The sequence below is a fragment of the Pseudorca crassidens genome, chromosome 2 (assembly GCF_039906515.1).
Source record: "Pseudorca crassidens isolate mPseCra1 chromosome 2, mPseCra1.hap1, whole genome shotgun sequence".
In the NCBI taxonomy this organism is placed as follows: Eukaryota; Metazoa; Chordata; class Mammalia; order Artiodactyla; family Delphinidae; genus Pseudorca; species Pseudorca crassidens.
In genome coordinates this window covers 135,450,392-135,473,486 of record NC_090297.1, presented here as the reverse complement: position 1 = coordinate 135,473,486, position 23,095 = coordinate 135,450,392, and the positions used below count along the sequence as shown (strand labels likewise).

At 38.6% G+C, this 23,095-nt stretch overlaps 1 protein-coding gene across 1 annotated transcript in view; it reads right to left on the bottom strand.

Annotated features, from left to right (window-relative positions):
- Positions 1-21,892, bottom strand: part of XPR1 (xenotropic and polytropic retrovirus receptor 1) — a 206,098-nt gene extending 184,206 nt beyond the window's left edge. The window contains exon 1 of the mRNA XM_067728812.1: positions 21,617-21,892. Coding sequence (XP_067584913.1) covers positions 21,617-21,685 — 69 coding nt within the window. The 5' untranslated portion in view covers positions 21,686-21,892. The remainder of the gene's footprint in view (positions 1-21,616) is intronic.
- Between the last annotated feature and the right edge of the window lie 1,203 nt (positions 21,893-23,095).

Here is a 23,095-nt window from a genome sequence, read left to right as displayed (position 1 = left end):
AGATGCTCAAAGAATGTTAGCTAATAGAATGTGAACTACCACAAAACTTATGTCATGTAGTGGGCTGTAGCATCATTTGGCGGTCTACTAGACATGAATACATCATTTATGCATTAGATATGCCTCAGTTCTTAACTAACTCTTCACAAAGTAGTACAATAGTACCCGGAGCCAACATGACCAAACAAACATAAATAGAGGCACTGCAATCTCCTGGCATTACCAGCTTAAAAGATGGTCAACTAGATGATTTAGAATATGCTATTATATTTTCTGATGATAGCTGACATGAGCACACACAGTTTTTAATTCTTATAAGAAACCTATAGATTCCCAAGAAAATATAGGCAGTCCCAATCTGCGAACGCATTAAATAACAAAGACTCCTAATTTTATTACTTAAACTTTCTACAACATATCTAGTGTATAAAATAGGGTATAGTTCGAACTTAACATGTATGTTCAATAATACCGCCAGTAAAAATTTCTTACGTTGTTAATTTTTAGTAACCCACAGTAGATCATCTCTAATCTCCTTTCCAAACACATGGGTTTTACAGACCATTTCACAGAACAAGGATCAGAAGCTAGAAAGATTCCTACTTCCTATCAACTCACTATTAGCCGCACATATAACATACTATAAATATTACCATCTCCATCAATAAAATATCTAATCTATGTTGTTCTCATCTGTCTGCTTCAATATTCATTCAAAGTCAGCATATGGCAATCTAATTATTGGATTAATGAACAATAATATAAACACAGGCATTTGAAGAGGAAGGACAAGGAATATTTATTATAAACCTTTAAAGGAATCATAATCCCTGTTAACAGTGTTTAATTATTTGATAAAATTTACATCAGACTTTTTTTTATTCTGAAGGTTTTTCCAAATGGTACTATTATAATTTTGATATATACTTAAAAATATGTACACTATGCCTGATCTACATACCCCAGAAATAATGTGAATAATGTGCAAGTGAGTTATATCTGACCTGGTTTCTTTGTCTCGTCATCTAGAAATCAGTCATGTTTTCCTGATACTAAAGTGCTAAGAACAGTTCTGTAAATCAAATTATAAACCTCAAAAGAGGGCACTGAGCATTCTCATATGTCCTGTACAAAGAATGACCATCTAATTAATCTTCATTTCTATCCCCAAATAAACTAACCTAGCTCTGTTTTTGATGATAGAAATGATCTGTAAAAAGAAACTCGTATACAAATTTTTTTAATCTAGTATGTTAAAATTTTAAATTAATGTATTCTTGTACATACTTAACAATCCAAAGGCTGTAGTATATTAGAAGCATTATGCATGACTCAAAATTTTCATGGAATTTAAATGTACCCCATCAGCAAAGGCAATTCAATATACAGAAGTTGTTACAACATTAAATTATTATTGAATTTGTTAAATGTATAAAATGTATATAATTTATAATAGGAAGAACTAATTTGGAATACGTCCCGTTATATTCACATTTATAAATTTCCTCACTAACATACTCTGATATCCACTGACGTGGCTTTTACTATTTCTATGTGGATATCTCCCAAATCTGTATCCTCAGCCACACGTTTGCTAACACATACTCAAAATGTCCAAAATTCATTTTCTTCCCAAAGCCTACTCTTCTCATGTCTTTATTTCTGTTAATGTCACTGCCAGTATCCACATCACACAGATTCACAATCTCAGCTATTGTATCACTCATTCAACAAATATTTGTGTATCTGCTATGTGCCAAGCCTGTTCTAGGCACCTGGGATACATCACAAGGAAAATAAAAATCCCTGTCCTAGCTGAATTAACATTCTTATATTCTCCTCCTTTCCACTCCTAAGTTTAGTGATCTGATTCGTCAATGCCACCACCACAACCTCTTTTACATTCATTCTCTCCTATCCATTCACCTGAACTATTTCAACGGACTCTTCACTGATTTACCAACCTTTAGGTTTTCATCTCTCTAACACATCTCACAAACAACTGCCATATCAATCTTTCCAAAGCACCAGTCTGACTCTCCTCTTAAAAACTTACAAGGATTTCCCAATGGCCACAAAATAAAGCCCATATTCCTCTGCTGGCCTATAAGGCACCCAGAATGATCCAATCTATGTTTCTAGGCTTATCTTCCGAACTGAAGAAAGCCAATTTCATTTTCACAACCTGACCCTCAAGTCAAAATGAATTACCTATTACTCACTTTAGAGACTTCAATATTTCTTCCATCTTTGCCTTTTGTTTACAACTATTACCTCTACCTGGAATCCCCTATCCCTACTTCCATCTTTTCAATCTAATTTCCAAATCTTAACCATCCTTCAAGGTCCAGATCAAATTTAATCTCTTTTATGTTTTGTCCTGATTCCTCCAGCTGGAAGTCTTTACTCATTCCTCTGAAATCCTGTAGTACTCTATTTGAAACCATTTATAGCACTTAATATTTCCACCTTATGTTTTAATTATTTATGTGTGTCACTTGTTCACCATTTGACTGTAAAGTCAGGGTTTTAGCCACCTTGCTTGTACTTGTATAAGAAAGGCTCATCATAAACATTTCTAGATTACTTAATATCATCATTAAAGAAGTTACTAAGTTTTAGTCATTAAATGAACATTACTGCATGTCTACTCTGTGCACTATGCCAGGCTCTAAAGAAATAATGGTGGATCAAGCAAGGAAAAGACAGTCATATAAATAGATACATTTTAATATAATATGTTAAATACTTTAAAAATGATCAAAGCATATTGAAGGCCTAACTAACATAGTAGCAATTTAAAAAAAGAAGGTGATATATGGGAAAGAGGGGGATACCAAGAAGCAAAATAGGAAGATTAGACAAACAACTAAACATGAACTAAGGGAATTAAAGATCTCTAAGATTTTGAGCATAGGTAAACCTAGAGAAAGAGGCTTAGTGATACTATTAACCGAGCTGCAAAAACACCAAAGAAAAAACTTGGGCAAAGAAAAGACAGGAGTTTGGGTTAACAAACCACTTCAGGTATCCACAGGACAACTGAGATGGTCAGCAGACAGATGAAAACAGAGATCTACAGTTTGGAAAATAGGTCAGAGCTAGTGGTTAAGAGTTGGAAATTATGTGTATAAGGTGATTTGAAACTGCCTATGCCCTAAGTAAATGAAATTTTTCAGAAAGTAAGTGGACCAAGGACAGAATCTTTTGGAATACAAAGCAACAGAGAAGACAATAAGGAAAACACCAGATGTATAGAGTGCCACAGGAATTAAAGGGGCATTTCAAGAAGGAAGATATATTAAAAATTATCAAAAGCTGCTTAGAGGAGACATATCTGCACCTCCATGTTTTCTGCAGCATTATTCACAATAGCCAAGACATGGAAACAACCTAAGTGTCTGTCAACAGATGAACGGGTAAAGAAGATGTGAGATACACACACACACACACACACACACACAAACACACGATGGAATATTATTCAGCCGTGAGAAAGAAGGAAATCCAGCCATTTGCAATAACTTGCATAAACCTTGAGGGCATTATGCTAAGTGAAGTCAGAGAAAGACAAATACTATATGATATCACTGAAACGTGGAATTGAAAAATGCCGAACTCAAAGAAACAAAGAGTAGAATGATGGTTACCCAGGGCTGGGGGGTGGGGGAAATGGGAAGATACTGGTAAAAGGGTACAAACTTCCAGTTATAAGATTAACAAGTTCTGAGCATCTAATGTACAGCATGGTGATTATAGCTAATAATACTGTATTATATACTTGAAAATTGCAACAATGGATCTTAAATGTTTTCACCAAAAATATGAAATGGTAATTACGTGATGTAATGGAGGAGTTAGCTAGTGCTATAGTGGTAATCATCTGCAATCTATAAATGTATCATATCAACACACTGCACACCTTAAATTTACACCATGTGTCAATTATATCTCAGTAAAACTGGAAGAAAAATTTTAAAGAAAACTGAGAACATTTGAGTTAAATAAAACAGCTATCAAGGAAGGGTTCAGTATACTAACAATTATTCTGTTTCTTCAGCTGGAAGGTGAATACAGATGCCTATTTACCTACCTATCCATCTGTCTGTCTGTCTGTCTATCTATCTATCTATCTAATTGGAATGCTGCAACTGAATTATAAAGAAACAAAAATAGCTAACATTAAAATGCCTAACATTAGAGCCTATAACTTAAACTATTCATATGTAAGATTAATAAAATATATCCTTAAGTTAAAGGAAAGAAAAATTAAAAGCTGCTTAGAGATCAAGAAGAGACTAAGAAGAGATATAATTAGGTCTGAGGATCAGGAGCTCATTGGTGACCTTCAAAAAATGGTTTCAGTAGAGTAATGGGGCAGAAACTAGATTAGATTGCTTTGAGTACACGAGAGCTGAGGATATGATGACCACAAATACTGATCGATAATAAAAGTAATTACAGTTACCTTTACTGAATGCCTACTATCAGATATCGTTTTGAGTATTTGAAACACACTACTTTAACAGAGGCCCACAACTCTTTAATGTAAATATGATTTTCATTTTACCACTGAAGATCTGAAATTCAGAAAGGTTATTAAAGTATCATCTTGCCCAAGTATTGCTCATTCTGTAATCCACGCTTCTTTGAGAAAAAGACACATAGCCCACTATTTGGAGTGAAATCTTATTTTCTAAGATTTACCTCTAATTTTGGCCTCTCAATTTTCTGATACTCTTCCTTTCATTTCCAAAACTTTTCTAAATCATTAGATTTTTATATCAGGTGTGGTAACTAGCCTCTGAAATAACCCCCAATGATTCTTAACTTCTGGTAGTAATGCTCTTGTGCAATCCCCTCCCATACTAAATAGGACTGACCTCTATAACCAATAGAATATTGCATAAATGACCGAGTACTACTTCCAAGGCTAGGTCATAAAAGGCACTGTGGTTTTCATCTTATTCTCTCTTGGATTCCCCACTCTGGGGAAAGCCAGCCATGAAAAAACTGAAGCAGCCCTATGGAGAGGTCCAAGTGGTAAGGAACTGAGGCCTCCTGAAAAAAGCCAGCACAAATTTGTCAACCATTCGAGTGTGCCATTCTAGAATTGGATCCAGCCCCAGGCAAGCCTTGAGATGACTGCAGCCTTGACTGGCATCTTGACGACAACCTCACAAAATATCCTTAGCCAGAATCACCAGTTAAGCTGTTTCCAAACTCTTTACACACAGCAAGAGTGTAAGACAATTAATGTTTCTTATTGGTTCAGCAGTTTTAGGTAGTTTGTTATAGAGCAACAGATAATTAATACATGAGGCTAGATTTGAAAAACATTTTTATATCACAGAATGTAATGTTATTAGATCATAACCAACATCTCTGGCTTGTCTTGATCAAAGTACCTAAAAGTTTTATTCCTATAAAGATACAAAAACTATGGAAATGAAAACTATGACAATTTCAAGTAAGTGATTTATTTAGCAATAACAAGCAAAACTGCATTCCCATAAGCCACAGCCACCAATACTGTAATTTAACTTATACCCTTGAATGCCCTTGAGAAGTCACATAGCTGCACTTCTGAGCTGGGACGGAATAAATCTGATAGATTAAATCAGCATCCTCCTTGTCTAAGGATTCTATTCTGACAATAAAATAAAGCTGATAACAAATGCTCTTTTATAACTAATTAAATCTGTATGGCTCATTCTTACATTTACTATGGTAACAACTGTAAATTCTCTGAGGGCAGAGAGCAGTCTCACTTCAATTCTTATGGGCCACAGCATCTAGCACAGTACAGGTTCAAAGTACATTTGTCAATTGCACAGACTTTGCAACACAAAGTCTAAATATCCAGGTCTTCCCTGGTGGCGCAGTGGTTGAGAGTCCGCCTGCCTAGGCAGGGGACACGGGTTCGTGCCCCGGTCCGGGAATATCCCACATGCCGCAGAGCGGCTGGGCCCGTGCGCCATGGCCCCTGAGCCTGCGCGTCCGGAGCCTGTGCTCCGCAACGGGAGAGGCCACAACGGTGAGAGGCCCGCGTAACGCAAAAAAAAAAAAAAAAAAAAAAAAGCTTTATTTCAAAGCCTAAATATCCAAAATGAGCACATCAGTTAATTTTTTAAGTAACCATGTTATTTTTATTGAATTATTTTATAGCATTTCCAGTTTCATGAAATATCAAAATGCAAAGTCATTTCTTATTTTTCCTAATTTTCATTATCTTTTATTTCTACATAAGATTCAAACCTCTTTCATTTACTAGCCACAAGAAAAGTTCTTAGTGTGTTTGGCTTCCAGTCCTCTTTAATATATAAGGTTTATACAGGTTGGTAAAACATGTCGAATTTTGACCAAATATAATAGTATGGCAACATAAAATTCTCACTCTGTTCTTAGTTTGCCTGTTTATCTGAAAGAAAACAAAAAAAGGAACCCAAAGGTTCTGCAATACACCTGTACACTTATAAAAATGGTTTCTAATCCATCAGTCTCAGACCACTTCATAGCTCCAATTTCAATACTGTAAAACCTTATAAACTAGGTATTCTCTGTAGGCTAAATAATGCTTCCCACAAATACATTACTACTTGTCAAAATACATGAAGGTATTTGTACTTAATAAAATACTACCATATTTCATCGAGTCTAAGATACCGTCAATTGTTAAGACACACCATTAATTTATGTATCACTGCACCATTATTTTACGTACCATTAAGAAAGAAAAACATTACCAATTAACTATGTGACATCTGTAAAATGAATCTCAATTTCAAAGGCGTAGGAATGTGGAACAAGGAATGTGCATCTTAGAATGTACAAAATGCAGTAATTCATTTGGTCAAAATGTGGTTTCTCAAGCAATGGATTCTAAAAGTCCAGCTACCATCATTTGGTTTCCAAGAAATTTCATGATGTTGAAGGAGTCTTGTTATACTAAAAGATTGAGTACCAACACCCTAAAATAAACGTCTGCTGAATAAATGAATAAAAGTTACTCCTATGGCTTATTTTTAATGAAGACAGAAATTAACAGCTACACTTTATTGAAAAGCATCTTCTATAGGTCAGGCCCTTGCTGGCACTTTCATATATTATTATAGCTAATTCTCATAATAATCTTGAAAGGTAAATATTATCCCCATTTTGCATGCAAGAAAATTGAGGTTCAGAGAAATAAAATAACTGTTTAAAAGTCCACAGCCAATAAATGAGGGAAATGCAATTAAAGCAAAAAATTTAGATAAAATTAAAGCTACTTTCTCTACTGCCTTCAAGATGAATGGATCCCATATATCCTCCAAAGAATCTTACTTTATCCTACTCATTCCTAAAGGTTCTATCCTATTTTCCTCACTCTGTTAACAGACAAATTTCTCAAATGAAAAGTACACATATGTTGTCTCAATGACTTTAACCTCTTAAAACCTGGAATAAAGTTAGCAGAAGACAATTTACGTTCAGAATTCACTAATGAGCAAGGTTTATCAAATCCAAAGGCCTATCCTTAATCCTCATTCTCATGAACCTGTTTACAAAGTATGTTACTGCTGATAGTCCATTTACCCTTAAGACCCTTAACTCCTATGACGTTTTTTCCAAGATTTCCTCTATGTCTCTATTTTTCTGCATTACATACTTTCCCTTAGTGAATTAATTCTTTAATTACTATCTCAATTGTAATAAATCTTATCTTTGATACAATTTTTCAAATTCCAGCTAGTACTTATCTCTACATATAGACATTTTGTGTATGAAATCAGCATACTTAAGATCTAATTTCATGAATTTACCACCCCCATAAGTAGCTCTCCTCTACCAGTTTCCCTAGGTATAAACCATTACATCTATATTAAATTCTTCCCTCCTTCAACCCCTATATCTGGCAACTCATCCAACTTCTGTTATTTAAAGTATAAATATCGAAGCACCTACATAAATCACTGTGCTAAGCAATAAAAAGAGATACGTTAAAACATGTTTAATAGGGACTTCCCTGGTGGTCCAGTGCTTAAGACTCCATACTCCCAATGCAGGGGGCACAGGTTTGATCCCTGGTCAGGGAACTAAGATACCACATGCCACACGGCGCAGCCAATAAAAAAAAAAAGTTTAATGGTATTACTTTACCTTTACCAATAATATCTTTATTTAATTTCAAATACTAATGAGGAAAAAAGAGATCTAACTACTAAAATATTGTGTATGCTTGCAATTACACAACTTGGAAGGGAGGTGTTGCTTTTTTTTTTTGAATTTTTGAATTTTATTTTATTTATTTTTTTATACAGCAGGTTCTTATTAGTTATCCATTTTATACATATTAGTGTATATAGGTCAATTCCAAGAAGGCAGATGTTACTTTAATAGGATACTATGTGTTTAACAGGGCAGGTTCACAAAATATGCATTAAATTATTATTATTAATTATTGATATCATTGCTAAAATTTTTTAAACATAAAGTTGTTTAAACAATGTTTTAGGGCTTCCCTGGTGACACAGTGGTTAAGAATCCACCTGCCAATGCAGGGGACACGGGTTCGAGCCCTGGTCTGGGAAGATCCCACATGCCGCGGAGCAACTAAGCCCGTGTGCCACAACTACTGAGCCTGCACTCTAGAGCCCGCGAGCCACAACTACTGAAGCCCGCGCTCCACAAGAGAAGCCACTGCAATGAGAAGCCCCCGCACCACAATGAAGAGTAGCCCCCGCTCGCCACAACTAGAGAAAGCCCACGCACAGCAACAAAGACCCAGTGCAGCCAAAAATAAATAAATAAAACAAATTTATTTAAAATAAACACAAACAAAAAAATGGTTTAATAAGTTTTCCTTACATAAAACCTATCATATTAAATAACACTGTCTCTAAAATGGAAGTAAGAAAGGTCAAGGAGGAATTTCAAAATTCTGCATTTGATAGTAATTTCTTTCCCTAAAACATTTTCTTCTCTAATACATTATGCTTACAAATCAATTCAGAAATTCTAATAAGGCTGTACAACAAAAGTGCAAAAGAAAAAGGAAAAGGTTACCAATTTTCTTCCCAGTTTTTCATCTCTACCGAAACCAAAGAAACTTTCAAAAATGTATACATTAACCTTTTTTTTCTTTCATAAATAACCATTAACAAGTAGTAACATAAACTTTCTGTTCTATGAAATCCTGACCATGTAACACCATGTTAAGAATCCAGGTTCTGGGGCTTCCGTGGTGGCGCAGTGGTTAAGAATCTGCCTGCTAATGCAGGGGACAAAGGCTCGAGCCCTTGTCTGGAAGATCCCACATGCTGCGGAGCAGCTAAGCCCGTGCACCACAACGACTGAGCCTGCGCTCTAGAACCCACGAGCCACAACTACGGAAGCCCACACACCTAGAGCTCGTGCTCCACAACAAGAGAAGTCACCGCAATGAGAACCCCAAGCACCTCAACGAAGAGTAGCCCCTGCTCACTGCAACTAGAGAAAGCCCGCACTCAGCAATGAAGACCCAACACAGCCAAAAATAAATAAGTAAATAAACTTACAAAAAAGAATCCAGGTTCTGAAATAAGACAAACCTGTGTCTGAATTCTGGTTTTAACCATTCACTACCTATGTGACCTTGGGCAGTCTACTCAATCCAAGGCTCAGCGACTTCTTAAAACAGGGATAACAAAACCTACCTTAGAGGGTAAGGATTAAATGTAAAATGCCTGGCACAATGGAAACACTCAATAAATATTGGCTGTTCTTATCATCATCGTTTTATTATTTTTTTAAAAAAAGGAAGGGGACACTCATGAATACTTAACGAATTGGTTTAATACATATTCTAATCTCCTCTAGTCAGATGTGCCCTGACTTTGGCTTGGCAGCATAAGAGATGGGGAGATGGGGGGCAGGGGGGAGGGGAGGTGCTCTTCATGTACATGTAACCTGTGTTAACATTCAAACAGATATGCTACAGAGAAATGCCCAAATGATTTTTCAACTTTCCTGAGTCTTGCTCTCATCTCTACCTAACTCCTCAAGCCTTACCATAATTCCTCAGTCCTGTCTCCTCACCTACAATAGGTTTCTACCTAGATGGGGCAATGGCTAATTTTCTGTAGTTGAGTAAACAACATTTTTAAGGTTTGAGTCTCTTAACTTACTTAGTCTTTTAATTGACACACACACGAACTATTTGAGGTCGTTAATGTGAACTAATGGATTAGGTTCAGATAAATGTTATTAACAGAGTATTTAAGTAATCATTAACAAGAACATTTAAATTTATATGGGTTCTTACAAAGAAAATTTATTCTTAAAATTAAAAGTAAAGAAATGTTTATATGGCAGTGATAAGCCTCAGCAAGGTATAGCAGTGAGCAGGAGGTCAATACTTTTATTCCAGGCTCTCCTATCAGCTAGTTGTGAGACTGACCACATATCTTGGCCTTTCTGTCCTCGATTTATTCATCTGTGAAACAGAGGGCTTGAGAAGGTCTTTTTCAACTCTAAAACTAATTCTAGTATTAAAAATTAAATTTCCATTACAGAAGTGAAAAGAACTAAAACTAGACAGTCTCTGAAAACTCAAAGGATTCACTTAAGCTATTCAAACATACTTAGGAATGCACATGTGAATTTCACCCCAATTTTTAAAAAAGAAAAGAATATGAAGGCACAGTCTATAACTAAAATGAATGCAAGTTACAAGTAACCAAGGAGAACTAATTTATTTCAAAACCATATAATTGTTCCCACCTGAATTTCTTACTGTATATAAAAAAGGACAATTTATTAATAAAAATATCACAGATAACAGGAGTAATACCTAAAATCAACAAAGCCATTTTCCAAGAAAATATGAACTGGACAAGCCCAGAGGGACAAAATTTGAGGCTCAGTTTCCCTCACAAAGGTACTGTTAACCTAGCATTAACTAAATAATTTTAATAGCAAATATAGGCATAGGCATTGTCTAAGCACTTTTCATATTTTAATTCATATAATCCTCACAAAAGTCCTGTAACTAGAGTGAAGTAAGTCAGAAAGAGAAAAACAAATACCATATGCTAACACATATATATGGAATAAAAAAAAAATGGTTCTGAAGAACGTAGGGGCAGGACAGGAATAAAGACGCAGACTTAGAGAATGGACTTGAGGACATGGGGAGGGGGAAGGGTAAGCTGGGACAAAGTGAGAGAGTGGCATGGACATATATACTCTACCAAATGTAAAATAGATAGCTAGTGGGAAGCAGCCACATAGCCCAGGGAGATCACCTCAGTGCTTTGTGACCACCTAGAGGGGTGGGATAGAGAGGGTGGGAGGGAGGCTCAAGAGGGAGGGGATATGGGGATATATGTATACGTATAGCTGATTCACTTTGTTATACAGCAGAAACTAACACAACATTGTAAAGCAATTATACTCCAATAAAGATGTTTTTAAAAAGTCCTGTAACTACTATTACTGTCCCGATTATACAAATAAGGAAACTGCAGCACAGAGAGGTAGAATGACTTGCCTGAGGTCACTCAACTAGTAAACTGTCCAGATGGAATATGAACCTAGGCAGTCTGGCTTCAGAGTTTCTTCTCTGTACGCGTTATTGACATATAAGCATATGATGCAAAATAGTTAAACAATAAAATGAATCAGGGTGATTGTGTTCACTCAGCCACTAACCAAGCCATGTGTCCCTGAATCACAACCTCTCTGGACCTCATTTCCCACTCAAGTAAAAAAGGGAATTGGACTTAATTAGTATCTGAAATTCCTTACAGGTCTAACGTTCCATGATCTATGGAAGAATCTAAAAGCCAAAAGCCATGACTGTGGCATAGCAACAGCTATATCCGCTGTTCTTTATCTTCCTCTTCTGACACTTATCATTATATCTCATTATTTTTTTCTTATGGCTCATCTTTATAAGGTCCTCTATTTAACAGCTGCCTACCTCATAATAGTTACACTGATAATCTTGAGGAAAAAATAAATTAACACAGGTGAACTCTGACCTCCAGACCATACTCTACTACCTCCAAACCATGCAGACTGAGACCTGGGACTAAAAATAGACCAGCCATTACTTCAGCAGGTGCTGGAGAACAGGTAAGACTACGCCTAAATGTACTTACGTATAAATGGATGGATTTATTTATTTTTCATAAAGCAGTATGATGTAGGAATTAAAAGCAGGGGCTCTTTCAGTCTCATCTCTGCTAACCACAATTAGCAGTTTCAACATAATCAGTTACTTAATGGCTCTAAGACTCAGGTTCCCCATCTACAAACATAACTAACATAACAACCTACCTAAACAGCTTACTATAAAGAGAAAACGTTTTCAAAGTAATGTCACAGTGACTGACAAAATAAGCACTCAAAAAATAACAGCTGATGGGGATTCCCTGGTGGCGCAGTGGTTGGGAGTCCGCCTGCCGATGCAGGGGACACGGGTTCGTGCCCCTGTCTGGGAGGATCCCACGTGCCGTGCGGCGGCTGGGTCCGTGAGCCTTGGCCGCTGGGCCTGCGCGTCCAGAGCCTGTGCTCCGCAATGGGAGAGGCCGAAGCGGTGAGAGGCCCGCATACCACAAAAATAAAAATAAAATAAAATAAATAACAGCTGTTGTTCCTGCTACTGCTACTGTTACTGGCACTGTTACTGCCACCACTGTTATTTACAATTCGCATATAAAAAAGCAAGAGTTCCAAAGTGTGACAAATTTGATTTCAAATTCTGGCTCTACTACTTACTAGATATGTGGCATGAACAAATTGACTAGTCTCTCTAAGCCTGGGTTTCCTCATCAGTAAAATGGAGATAATAAATTATCTATCTCACAAAACTGTTGTGAAGATTAAATGAAGTAACATACTGATGACACCTGGTTCCTAACTGGTCAATAAATGTTAATTCCTTTCTCCTTAATGACAAAATGACCACATTTCCACTAGTTCAATTCAAAGAAGAGAGAATGAAAGTGGGAATCTCAGGAAAGACAACTTTCTTTTCTCTATCATGCTGTGCAGGTGGGATATACCAGAGAATCCTCACTTATGGGATTTCCTTTATCCTCTTATGTGCTTCCTAAGACTAGAGAGCTTTTTCTCAGGCCATCTCCAAACATTCTGAAAGGAGTCCTGTGCTCTAAGGCAGCAACTCTCAGAAACCCTTTCAGGGGAGCCAAAAGGTCAAAACTATTTTCATAATAATACTACAACTTCATGTGCTTTTTTCACTCTCATTCTTTCATGAGTACACAGTGGAGTTTTCCAGAGGCTAAATGAAACGTGATGTCATGTCTCTGATGGCTAGTAGAGGTGTGCTTGTATACTCTTGTGTTTCAGACATTTCTTAGTTTTAATTTCTAATGTAGCATATTATCAATAGACATTGAAATCCTCAATAATTTTTAAGAGTTTCAAATGGTCCCAAGACCAAAGAGTTAAAGGACTTCTCTTATGTATAGAAAAAGCACACAAAGCACTTGGATTACTGTGAATTACAACTTTACCAATTTAGCTTAAATAAGTAATTCACACAATAATCTAAAAGCTTCTCATTTTCCTGTATGATTACATTTCACCCTTCAATCTTCAAAAAAATCACTTGTTCACTAATTATTTATGACTATTCAGTGACAGAACTGGGTCTAAGGACTTACATCTCCTTATTCATGGTCTACAGTCTTTCCAAATACTGCAGGTCATCTTCAATAAGGAATGACTATGTTTTCTTAATCAACATACTGTCCCTCCTGTTACAGACAATATGAAAATTGTAAGTTATGCTTACAGCAGGTTAATTAAACTTTCCTCTGACCTATAATAAACAACTTTTTAAGGATTTTCTGATCAGTCCCCATAGATACCACACCTGCCTAGTGATGGGAAGAAACAGGTAACCAAATTTCTTCCTATAAAGAAATTAAATTTAAAGGCATATAACATAAAACGTTTGAAAAGCCAGGGAGAATTCATCCATATTATGAATCCATATTATTTACACAAGTGATCCAAATTTCACCATGTTCCAAGTCCACAATCTACAATTTTCCCTTTCTACACCATTTTTAATTTTGAAAGCACTATGCTGACTAAAATATAAAACCAAACACACACATACACACACACACACAGGAATACTGTTTATTGGGACTTCCCTGGTGGCGCAGTGGATAAGAATCTGCCTGCCAATGCAAGGGACACGGGTTTGATCCCTGGTCCAGGAAGATCCCACATGCCACGGAACAAGTAAGCCCGTGCACCACAACTACTGAGTCTGCACTCTAGAGCCCGCAAGCCACAACTACTGAGTCCATGTGCCACAACTACTGAAGCCCACACACCTAGAGCCCACGCTCCACAACAAGAGAAGCCACCACAATGAGAAGCCCGCACAATGAAGAGTAGCCCCCGCTCACCGCAACTAGAGAAATCGCACGCAGCAACGAAGACCCAATGCAGCCAAAAATAAATAAATAAATAAATTTATAAAAAATAAAATACTGCTTTTTGTTTTTTTCTATTTTTAAGACAACAAAAGAGCTAGAATTTAATGACAAATCTATCAGCCTATAGGACATAATAGAGCCCCTATAAATATTTGTTGAATGAATGAAGAATTTTTTAAGGCATTTGTTCACGAACATTGTCTACTTGGCTTCTTTTAAAGATTTTTTTTTTTTAAATGTGGACCGTTTTTTTAAAAGTCTTTATCGAATTTGTTACAATACTGCTTCTGTTTTATGTTTTTGTTTTTTGGCCGCGAGGCATGTGGGACCTTAGCTCCCTGACCAGGGATCGAACCCACACCCCCTGCACTGGAAGGTGAAGTCTCAACCACTGGACCGCAAGGGAAGGCCCTACTTGGCTTCTTTTAGCATTTACTAGGTAAGGGGAAGAACTGAAAAGGAAAATACAACTGGGCAAGAATCCTAGTGAATTCTGACAATCTCTCAATCCCAAAGGCCAATTAAATACCAAGCAACCCACAAACCACCTGCAGTTAAGCTATACAACTTGAGAAAAATCTTCCAAACTATTTTTATGTCATATCACTATTAAAAAAAAAAAGGGGGGCTCCCCTGGTGGCGCAGTGGTTGAGAGTCCGCCTGCCGATGCAGGGGACACGGGTTCGTGCCCCGGTCCGGGAGGATCCCGCATGCCGCGGAGCAGCTGGGCCCGTGAGCCAAGGCCGCTGGGCCTGCGCATCTGGAGCCTGTGCTCCGCAACAGGAGAGGCCACAGCAGTGAGAGGCCCGCATACCGCAAAAAAAAAAAAAAAAAAGTTTACTATGCGCCTCCAATATATGTACCTTTGTTTATAAATTATCTCCTTCTACAACTGTGTACATTATAAAACTCAGAACTTTTTTAAGTGGAAGTTTTAAAAGATGAGACAATAATAAAATAAATAATTTAAACTTTCATTTGTGAATAATGTGAAAATATTTTTAATTTCTCTTAAGAAATTATCAATAACAATACTTTTAAAGAACAACCTAACAGAAAAAGTTCATTACTTTTTAAAATCTTAGTTTTTAGTATCTCAAAGGCCTAGTTCAAACTTCAGGATTCACTTAATTTTGAAACTTGATTATAATGGCTATAAGCTGGAAAACAGACCTCACAAAGGCAGAAAACTCTAACACATAACATACATTTAGGGTGTTCACTGTGGATGACAAAGGATGTAAAATCTTATTTCAAAGAATTATCTTAATTATTTTGAAACTTTTTGGCAAACGTCTTGTCAGGTCTATTAAAGTACCATTGTTTTTTCTGTAATTTGGTTGACAAAAAGCTAGTACTAGAAGTAGAACTGTCAGCTCTGCCATTTTCTTGTTGTTCACATGTGCTTGCATTATGCTGTTATGGCTGGTACTGCTGTTGAGGCTTCTTTACAAGAGTCTTTTTAAGTCACATCCATTTTATAAGAGTTAGTTTAGTCAAAACTAAATAATATCCATAAATTCATCTTAACTATGCACCCATAAACTGGATTAATTGCTATTTGCTGAAAGTGAACAAACAAGTGAGAAAACTATTAGCAATTCTTGTCTCTCTTTCCCTCAGACTACCTCCTAAACAAGGTCATTGCATCAATCCATTTATTCAATATAAGTAAAATTTCATTTCTTCTTGTCATATGCATAAAAATGAATATAATTAAGCCTTCTAAAACTACCTTCTCTTACTCCATGGGAGTGTTGGGTACTCTCCTTCGGGGGCTATGATGCAAATATACTTGCAACATCTAGCCAGCACAACTCAATCAGTCTCAAATGCTTTTCAGATTAGGATTGGATTTGAAGTCAGGACTGATTTTCCATGGTCACCTCGGGTCAAATAAGAGTCTTATGTTCTTATGATCTGGGCCTTCACTCAAAAACTGATCCAAAACCAACCTTCAGGGATGGATGGACAAGTGTAATCTTTCCAGGACACTTAACCTAACGTACTTTATTATACAAAGATAATAACAGTAATAACTTCCTGTTTTATACAACATTCATTCACTCACTTAAGAAACATTTGTATATGCCAGGCATCTTACTGCCATACTCATTTACAAATGTTATTTTAAATATGCTATATTGTACTTTCATTTGCCGAAGTGCCTAAAAGAAGAAGTGTGGTTTGTGCCCCATCGGGTGGCCAAACTGGAAATTTCAAACAAGTTCCAGCAAGGCAAGTTAACCGTAACTAATCAACATAATACCTTTGGGAAATTGAAGCCTGCAACACAAGTGTTCTCATGGGAGAGTTCTATAAATGAAAATCACAATAATGTTATGGCAGTGTTTCCTTACACTTGAAAATAAGGGATATACAGTTTATGGAAAATCCCTTCCCAAATCTTGCAACAAAAAATTAAACTATGACCATCACTTTTTACTTAAGTTAAATAAAAGCTTCACTGGGTCAGCTTTCCAGTCACAGATTAAAATATCATTTAAATTATTTGAAAGGAGACTATTAATTTAAAAGGATGATATTAATAGTAATGCTTTAAGTTCTGTCCTCTTCATATGTAAAACATAATGAAACCATAAAAATGTACAGAAATTTGGAGCTATATGGGTCCTTAGAAAATAGAGGGCTGTGAGCTTAGAAACCATCAAGTCCAATTCTCTCACTTTACAGATGAAGAACCTAAAGCCCAGAAAGAGGAAGTGATTTCGTCAGGGTCACACAGTCTGGGTGACCTGACTCCCAATGCTTACACATCTGTGCTCAAGAGACTAGCTATCTATATATGATCCTGGACAAATAAATAACTTAACCTTTCTGGACCTTAGTTTCCTTGCCTGGAAAAAAAACAAGGAGGCAGATAATCTCTCAATTCCCTTTTAACTCTAAAGTCCTGAAATTTAGATACCTCATTATTTTAGTACCTTACAAAACTACAGCGTACACTGAAAAAACCATTCCTGGTTCCTGAGAAACCAAAGCAGCACAGGACCCTAGGGAAGAAAATACAAGTCAGCAGCCTAAGGCACCAAATATATTTGCTTCTTTTGCTAATATTCTGTAAAATATTAACATGGTCATACTAGCCTATTTGGTTGAAACTGGTCTAAATTAATTTTGATTAATCAATTACAGAACTCTAAAATATACAATCACTGATACTAAATTTTAAAAAGTACTCTTTGGGGCTTCCCTGGTGGCGCAGTGGTTAAGAATCCGCCTGCCAACGCAGGGGACACGGGTTCGAGCCCTGGTCCAGGAAGATCCCACATGCTGTGGAGCAACTAAGCCCGTGCGCCACAGCTACTGAGCCTGTGCTCAGTAGACCGCGAGCCACAACTACTTAAGTCTGCGTGCCTAGAGACTGTGCTCTGCAACAAGAGAAGCCACTGCAATGAGAAGCCCACACACCGCGACAAAGAGTAGCCCCCACTCATGGCAACCAGAGAAAGCCCGCATGCAGCAACAAAGACCCAACGCAGCCAAAAATAAATAAATTAAAAGAAAAAAAAGTACTCTTATAAAGCTTTATTGATGTCTTATCTTATATGCCAAGATTTACACTCAAATAGATTATTGGAAACAGGGATAGTAGTCTCTTCCCATTTGTGTTTGTTGTTTGTAAAAACTATTCACAAATGGATCAAACTGATTTTCTTTATATGGTTTCTCCATGTTGCTCTATTCTTTTATGCTCTGTTATTCTGCCTATGAAGACCAAGTCTGTGAACGCCACAATTCATTTTTAAATTAGAAACTGATAATTTTCAGGATATTGATGGATCACTAACAATAATTTTAACAATCCAAAAAACGAAATCCATTAAAAGTTAAATCAAAAACCTATGGGGGTGGGCTTCCCTGGTGGCGCAGTGGTTGAGAGTCCGCCTGCTGATGCAGGGGACACGGGTTCGTGCCCCGGTCCGGGAGGATCCCACATGCCGCGGGGCGGCTGGGCCCGTGAGACATGGCCGCTGGGCCTGCGCATCCAGAGCCTGTGCTCCGCGGCGGGAGAGGCCACAGCAGTGAGAGGCCCACGTACTGCAAAAAAAAAAAAAAAAAAAAAAACCCTATGAACTGGGACTTCCCTGGTAGTGCAGTGGTTAAGAATCCGCCTGCCAATGCAGGGGACACGGGTTCAAGCCCTGGTCTGGGAAGATCCCACATGCCGCGGAGCAACTGAGGCCGTGCGCCGCAACTGAGGAGTCTTTTCTCTGGAGCCCGCAATCCACAACTACTGAGGGCACGTGCCTGGAGCCCGTGCTCCGCAACAAGAGAAGCCACCACAATGAAAGGCTCACGCACCGCAACGAAGCTGCACGTCGCAGCTAGAGAGAGCCCGCACACAGAGGCGAAGACCCAGCGCAGCCACTAAATAAATTAAATTAATTTTAAAAAATACAAAAAACCTATGAACTACAACAGAACTTGAAAAGCTCTGGCCCTATATTCTTATTTTATGAAAGAGGAAAGAACCCTGGAAAGGCAAAAAGACTGTCCCCATGGCCTCATGATGAACGTGTATAAGAACTAGCACTTATTGTATGACCGTGTGTACACAATAATACATATAATCGGAGATGTAAAACAACATTTTCAGCTTCAACCTAATTCTCTGCTTATTTCAAGTAAAATTTAATATAGCAAAATGACATAAAACCAAAGAAGCTGAACAGTTCATATTCGTTCACAGCACTAGAAAGCAGCCTACACAAGAAATCAGGAGTAATACACCCAAATTTCATCACCAGTACTTGAAAAACAAATTCAAGTGTCTGGTCTACTAAGTGTTTCAAGAGCATCATCTTCACATATGAGAAACATGTTACTGCACTATGAGAAGGTTCTTTTCTCTAGCAAATGCTAACATCTTTTATGATGTCCTTTTTTCCCCAAAGTTTTAAGCTGCCAAAATTCCTAGACTCTAAAGACGCTTATTTATGCCCCTTTAACTATTTTTAAAGGAACAGCACCAGCTCTTGAGAAATAGTATACAACACACAGACCCCAACCCTATAAAAAATGTCTTTAATGGCTCCAATTCACAAAGAAAAGTGCTCCTTATTAGTTTTGCCTACCAAACAATGAGCTTTTCCACAACAGGAGTCACATAGTAGGGACCCTCTGCAGAATAAAATTTCAACAGTTAATGAATTTTTCAAAAAATAATTTCTAATTGGCCTAGGAAAGATAACACAGTCACACATATGAAATGTGTTCCTCTCCTCTGTGACCAAACTAAAGTAACCATTTAGGACTAATGTCCAAATGGAGTATGTGAATGAAGAGTCCCAGAATGACTCCAGCCACAAAGCTGACATTATAAATCAAGAGGTAATTTCATCTTCAAACTAAATCTTATGCTTCTCCTTCCAGCCCCAGAAACTGTATTCCAGATTAATACAATTCTATGAAACAGTTAAGTGCTGTAATACTTAAAATGAATCATAGCATACAATCAGCCACTATTACTTCTCCCCAAATGAAGCATTCCATACTATATAACAAGTATAAGATGTTGCTTCAGCATGCTGTGTTCTATGAAGAACTAGCAGTGGTGCTGAAAATTACTACTAGAAAGATGAAAGACCAATACCTTCCTTTCAATAAAAACCATCATCTGGACTCTAGCCAAGGTTTTAAAACTGACCAAATGTTATTATAAACAATAAATCAAAAACTCTACAGGCTGAAAAGCTAATCCCTTATTTCATTCTTACAAAATGTAGCCAGAAAACACTACAAGAAAATTAAGTTTAAAGAAAGCATTCATAATTTTAGGCCTTTCACTTCTGGCAATACTCAAATACTGTATGTTACAATGTGAATTTATTTTACAATCTTCAAGGTTGTTTAACCTACTTACATCCCTTTCCTTTTCTTCAATTATTACAACTGTTATACGAATAAATAAACCCGCGTTGTTGCCTAAACATCCTATCAATGAACTTAAAACAGAAATTAAATAGAAAATCGAAATATCTCAATTTATAAAACCTAGCTAGAATATTTGTGTTCATATTGATTTTATACTCTTTGTTCCTGCACATAACATAGATGTGAATTCCTGGAGGTTACAGATTAAGTCTTTATCCAGGAGCTGAACTGCCAGCCACTGAGAATAACCTATTGCAATGCTTAAAGCCCTTCAGGTATCTTGGCTTCTGAAAATATAAATGAGCTCGTTATCTTCACTTTCCTTTTTATTAGTGTAAGGCTCCTTATCACTATCTATTAAATACCCTTCAGGAGCAGTTATCACAGAAATTAAGGGTGAGGAGGGCCATGATTTCTGTAATAACACAGGTATGTTTTCAAAGTACATTGTTTACAAGATAGGTACTTTTCTCCCTAGCTAACAAAAATTTTAGGAAAGAAAACCTTAAAATTTTAATAATTCCCTTCTCTTTCTTCCTTCCTCTTCCCCTTCACTCCATTCCAAAACAACAGAAGAGCCAAAACCAAAGATATGATTACTTTATATACTTCATTAAATTAGTGAAAAAACGAATCACCGTCTTTTTATCAAAACAAAATAGTTGATTACGATACGTTTGCATACTGTAACCACCGCATGTGTGATACACATTTAAATCAAGTTTCAACGCTGTTAACAAAGCCTTTGTCAACAGTGGGCAAGTGGGGGAAAGCTGAAGGGCTCTGTGGAATGAAGGAAATCACTAGAGGGGCTTATCTGGGAAGAGAAGGATTCCTTGGTGAGAGGTGAGCAGAGAGAAACAAGACCTAACCTTGGCGAGGAGGCGCTCGCCCAGGGTAGGAACCAGAGGTCAGGGTGAGCGGGAGGAGGGGATTAGCGCGGAACCGCCGCGACCCCAGGCTACCCTTACACCCCGACTCCCCCACCTGCGGCTCGCCCTCCCACCACCATTCCCCAGCCCCGACCGGCTGTGCCGTCCCTCCCGGTCCGCCGCCCGCATATCCGTTACTCCGGCGGCAGCGGGGCTGCGGGGGAGGGGAAGGTCAGCGGGGCCCGGAGGGGGCCGGCCGCGGCGGGGATGCCGCAGTGGCTCCCCGCCGCACCGGGTCAAAGTCCGCGGGGAAGCAGCAGGAGCGGAAGGCGGCGGTGGAGGTCGGGACCGGCGAGATGGTGGCCCCTCCGAGTCCTCCCACTACCCGGCCGCTGCCGGTACCTCATACTGGATGTATTGCTTCCTCCACTCGGGAGTGATGTGCGCGGAGAGGTGCTCGGCGAACTTCATCCTGCCGTCTCCCCCTCACTCCCACTCGGATCCAGCAGTTACAGGCGGCGGCGGCGGCGGCGGCGGCGGCGGCGGCGGCAACAGCGACTCCGACTCCTCCCCACATGGGCCCCGGCGCGGCGCGGCGATGCGCTTCTCTCCTCCTCCGCCGCCGCCGAGGTCTCCTCAGAGCCGCCCTCCCGCCATCTTCCTCCTCCTCTCCATAGCCCCGCCCCGCCCCGCCCTCTATACGTCATCGCCATGGTAACCGCCTACGCGCACCGACGAAGGGGGCGGAGTAAGGGGCGGGCTTTGCGTACATTCCTCAAGGCTCCGCCCCTTCTGGGCCGGACGTGCTGAAGGCACCTCCCCTGACCTCTTAACGTCTGGCGCCCGTGGGCCTTACAGCTGCTCTTTACCGCCAGCCTGGGAAGCAGCAGTGCTGTTATTGCAATTAATATTAATACTGTAGCAACAATAATCCACACAAGACGTTTATATTTTCAAAGATTTGTGCAGGGCTTCTGTGGTGGCGCAGTGGTTAAGAATCTGCCTGCCAATTCAGCAGACACATGTTCGAGCCCTGGTCCAGGAAAATCTCCAAAGCTCGGAGCAACTAAGCCAGTGGGCGGCAACTACTGAGCCTGCGTGCCACAACTACTGAAGCCTATGCACCTAGAGCCTGTGCTCTGCAACAAGAGAAGCCACCACAATGAGAAGCCCACGCACCACAACGAAGAGTATCACCCGCTCGCCACAACTAGAGAAAGCAGCAACCAAGACAACCAAAAATAAATAAAATAAATAACTATATTAAAAAAAAAAAGATTTGTGCAAACGTTTTTCCATTTTGATATTTATTCTTCATAAAACCCTCAATGATGGATCAACATTAATCCAAACTGAGTAACTAAAACAGACTAAATAGTTAAGGGCCACATGTATTTAAAGGAATCCTATTTTACATGCTCTAGGTGCTCAATAAATGCTTGTTGAATTTAATTAAAGACGTCAGTGCCAAGAATTGCATGCTGCTTCTGAATTTCAATGTAATTATCTAGTCCTGGGGCTACCAGAAAGGCCAGCAACAACACCTGGGCCCAAACCAGGATTGTGGGTACCAGCTGGACTTGTGACTTAGCTTCCTGGAGATTAGGAGTGGGGCTGAGAGGGTAACCAATGTTGGGAGGAAAGAGAATCCTCTAGAGTTACGGTTGGATCTCTACCCTCAGGGAGACCAGACATGGATCCAGCACCCAGGCTGACTGTCCTCGAGGAGAATGGAGAATAGATCACACACACAGCTTGGCACTACTTTGAGCATGGGAGTGATTGTCCTGGAGGACCTGATTTGGGACACTAACCAAGGTCCTTCCCTGAGTAGAGGAGCCCTGGATAATAATAACTAACATTTGTTAAGCACTCACTGTC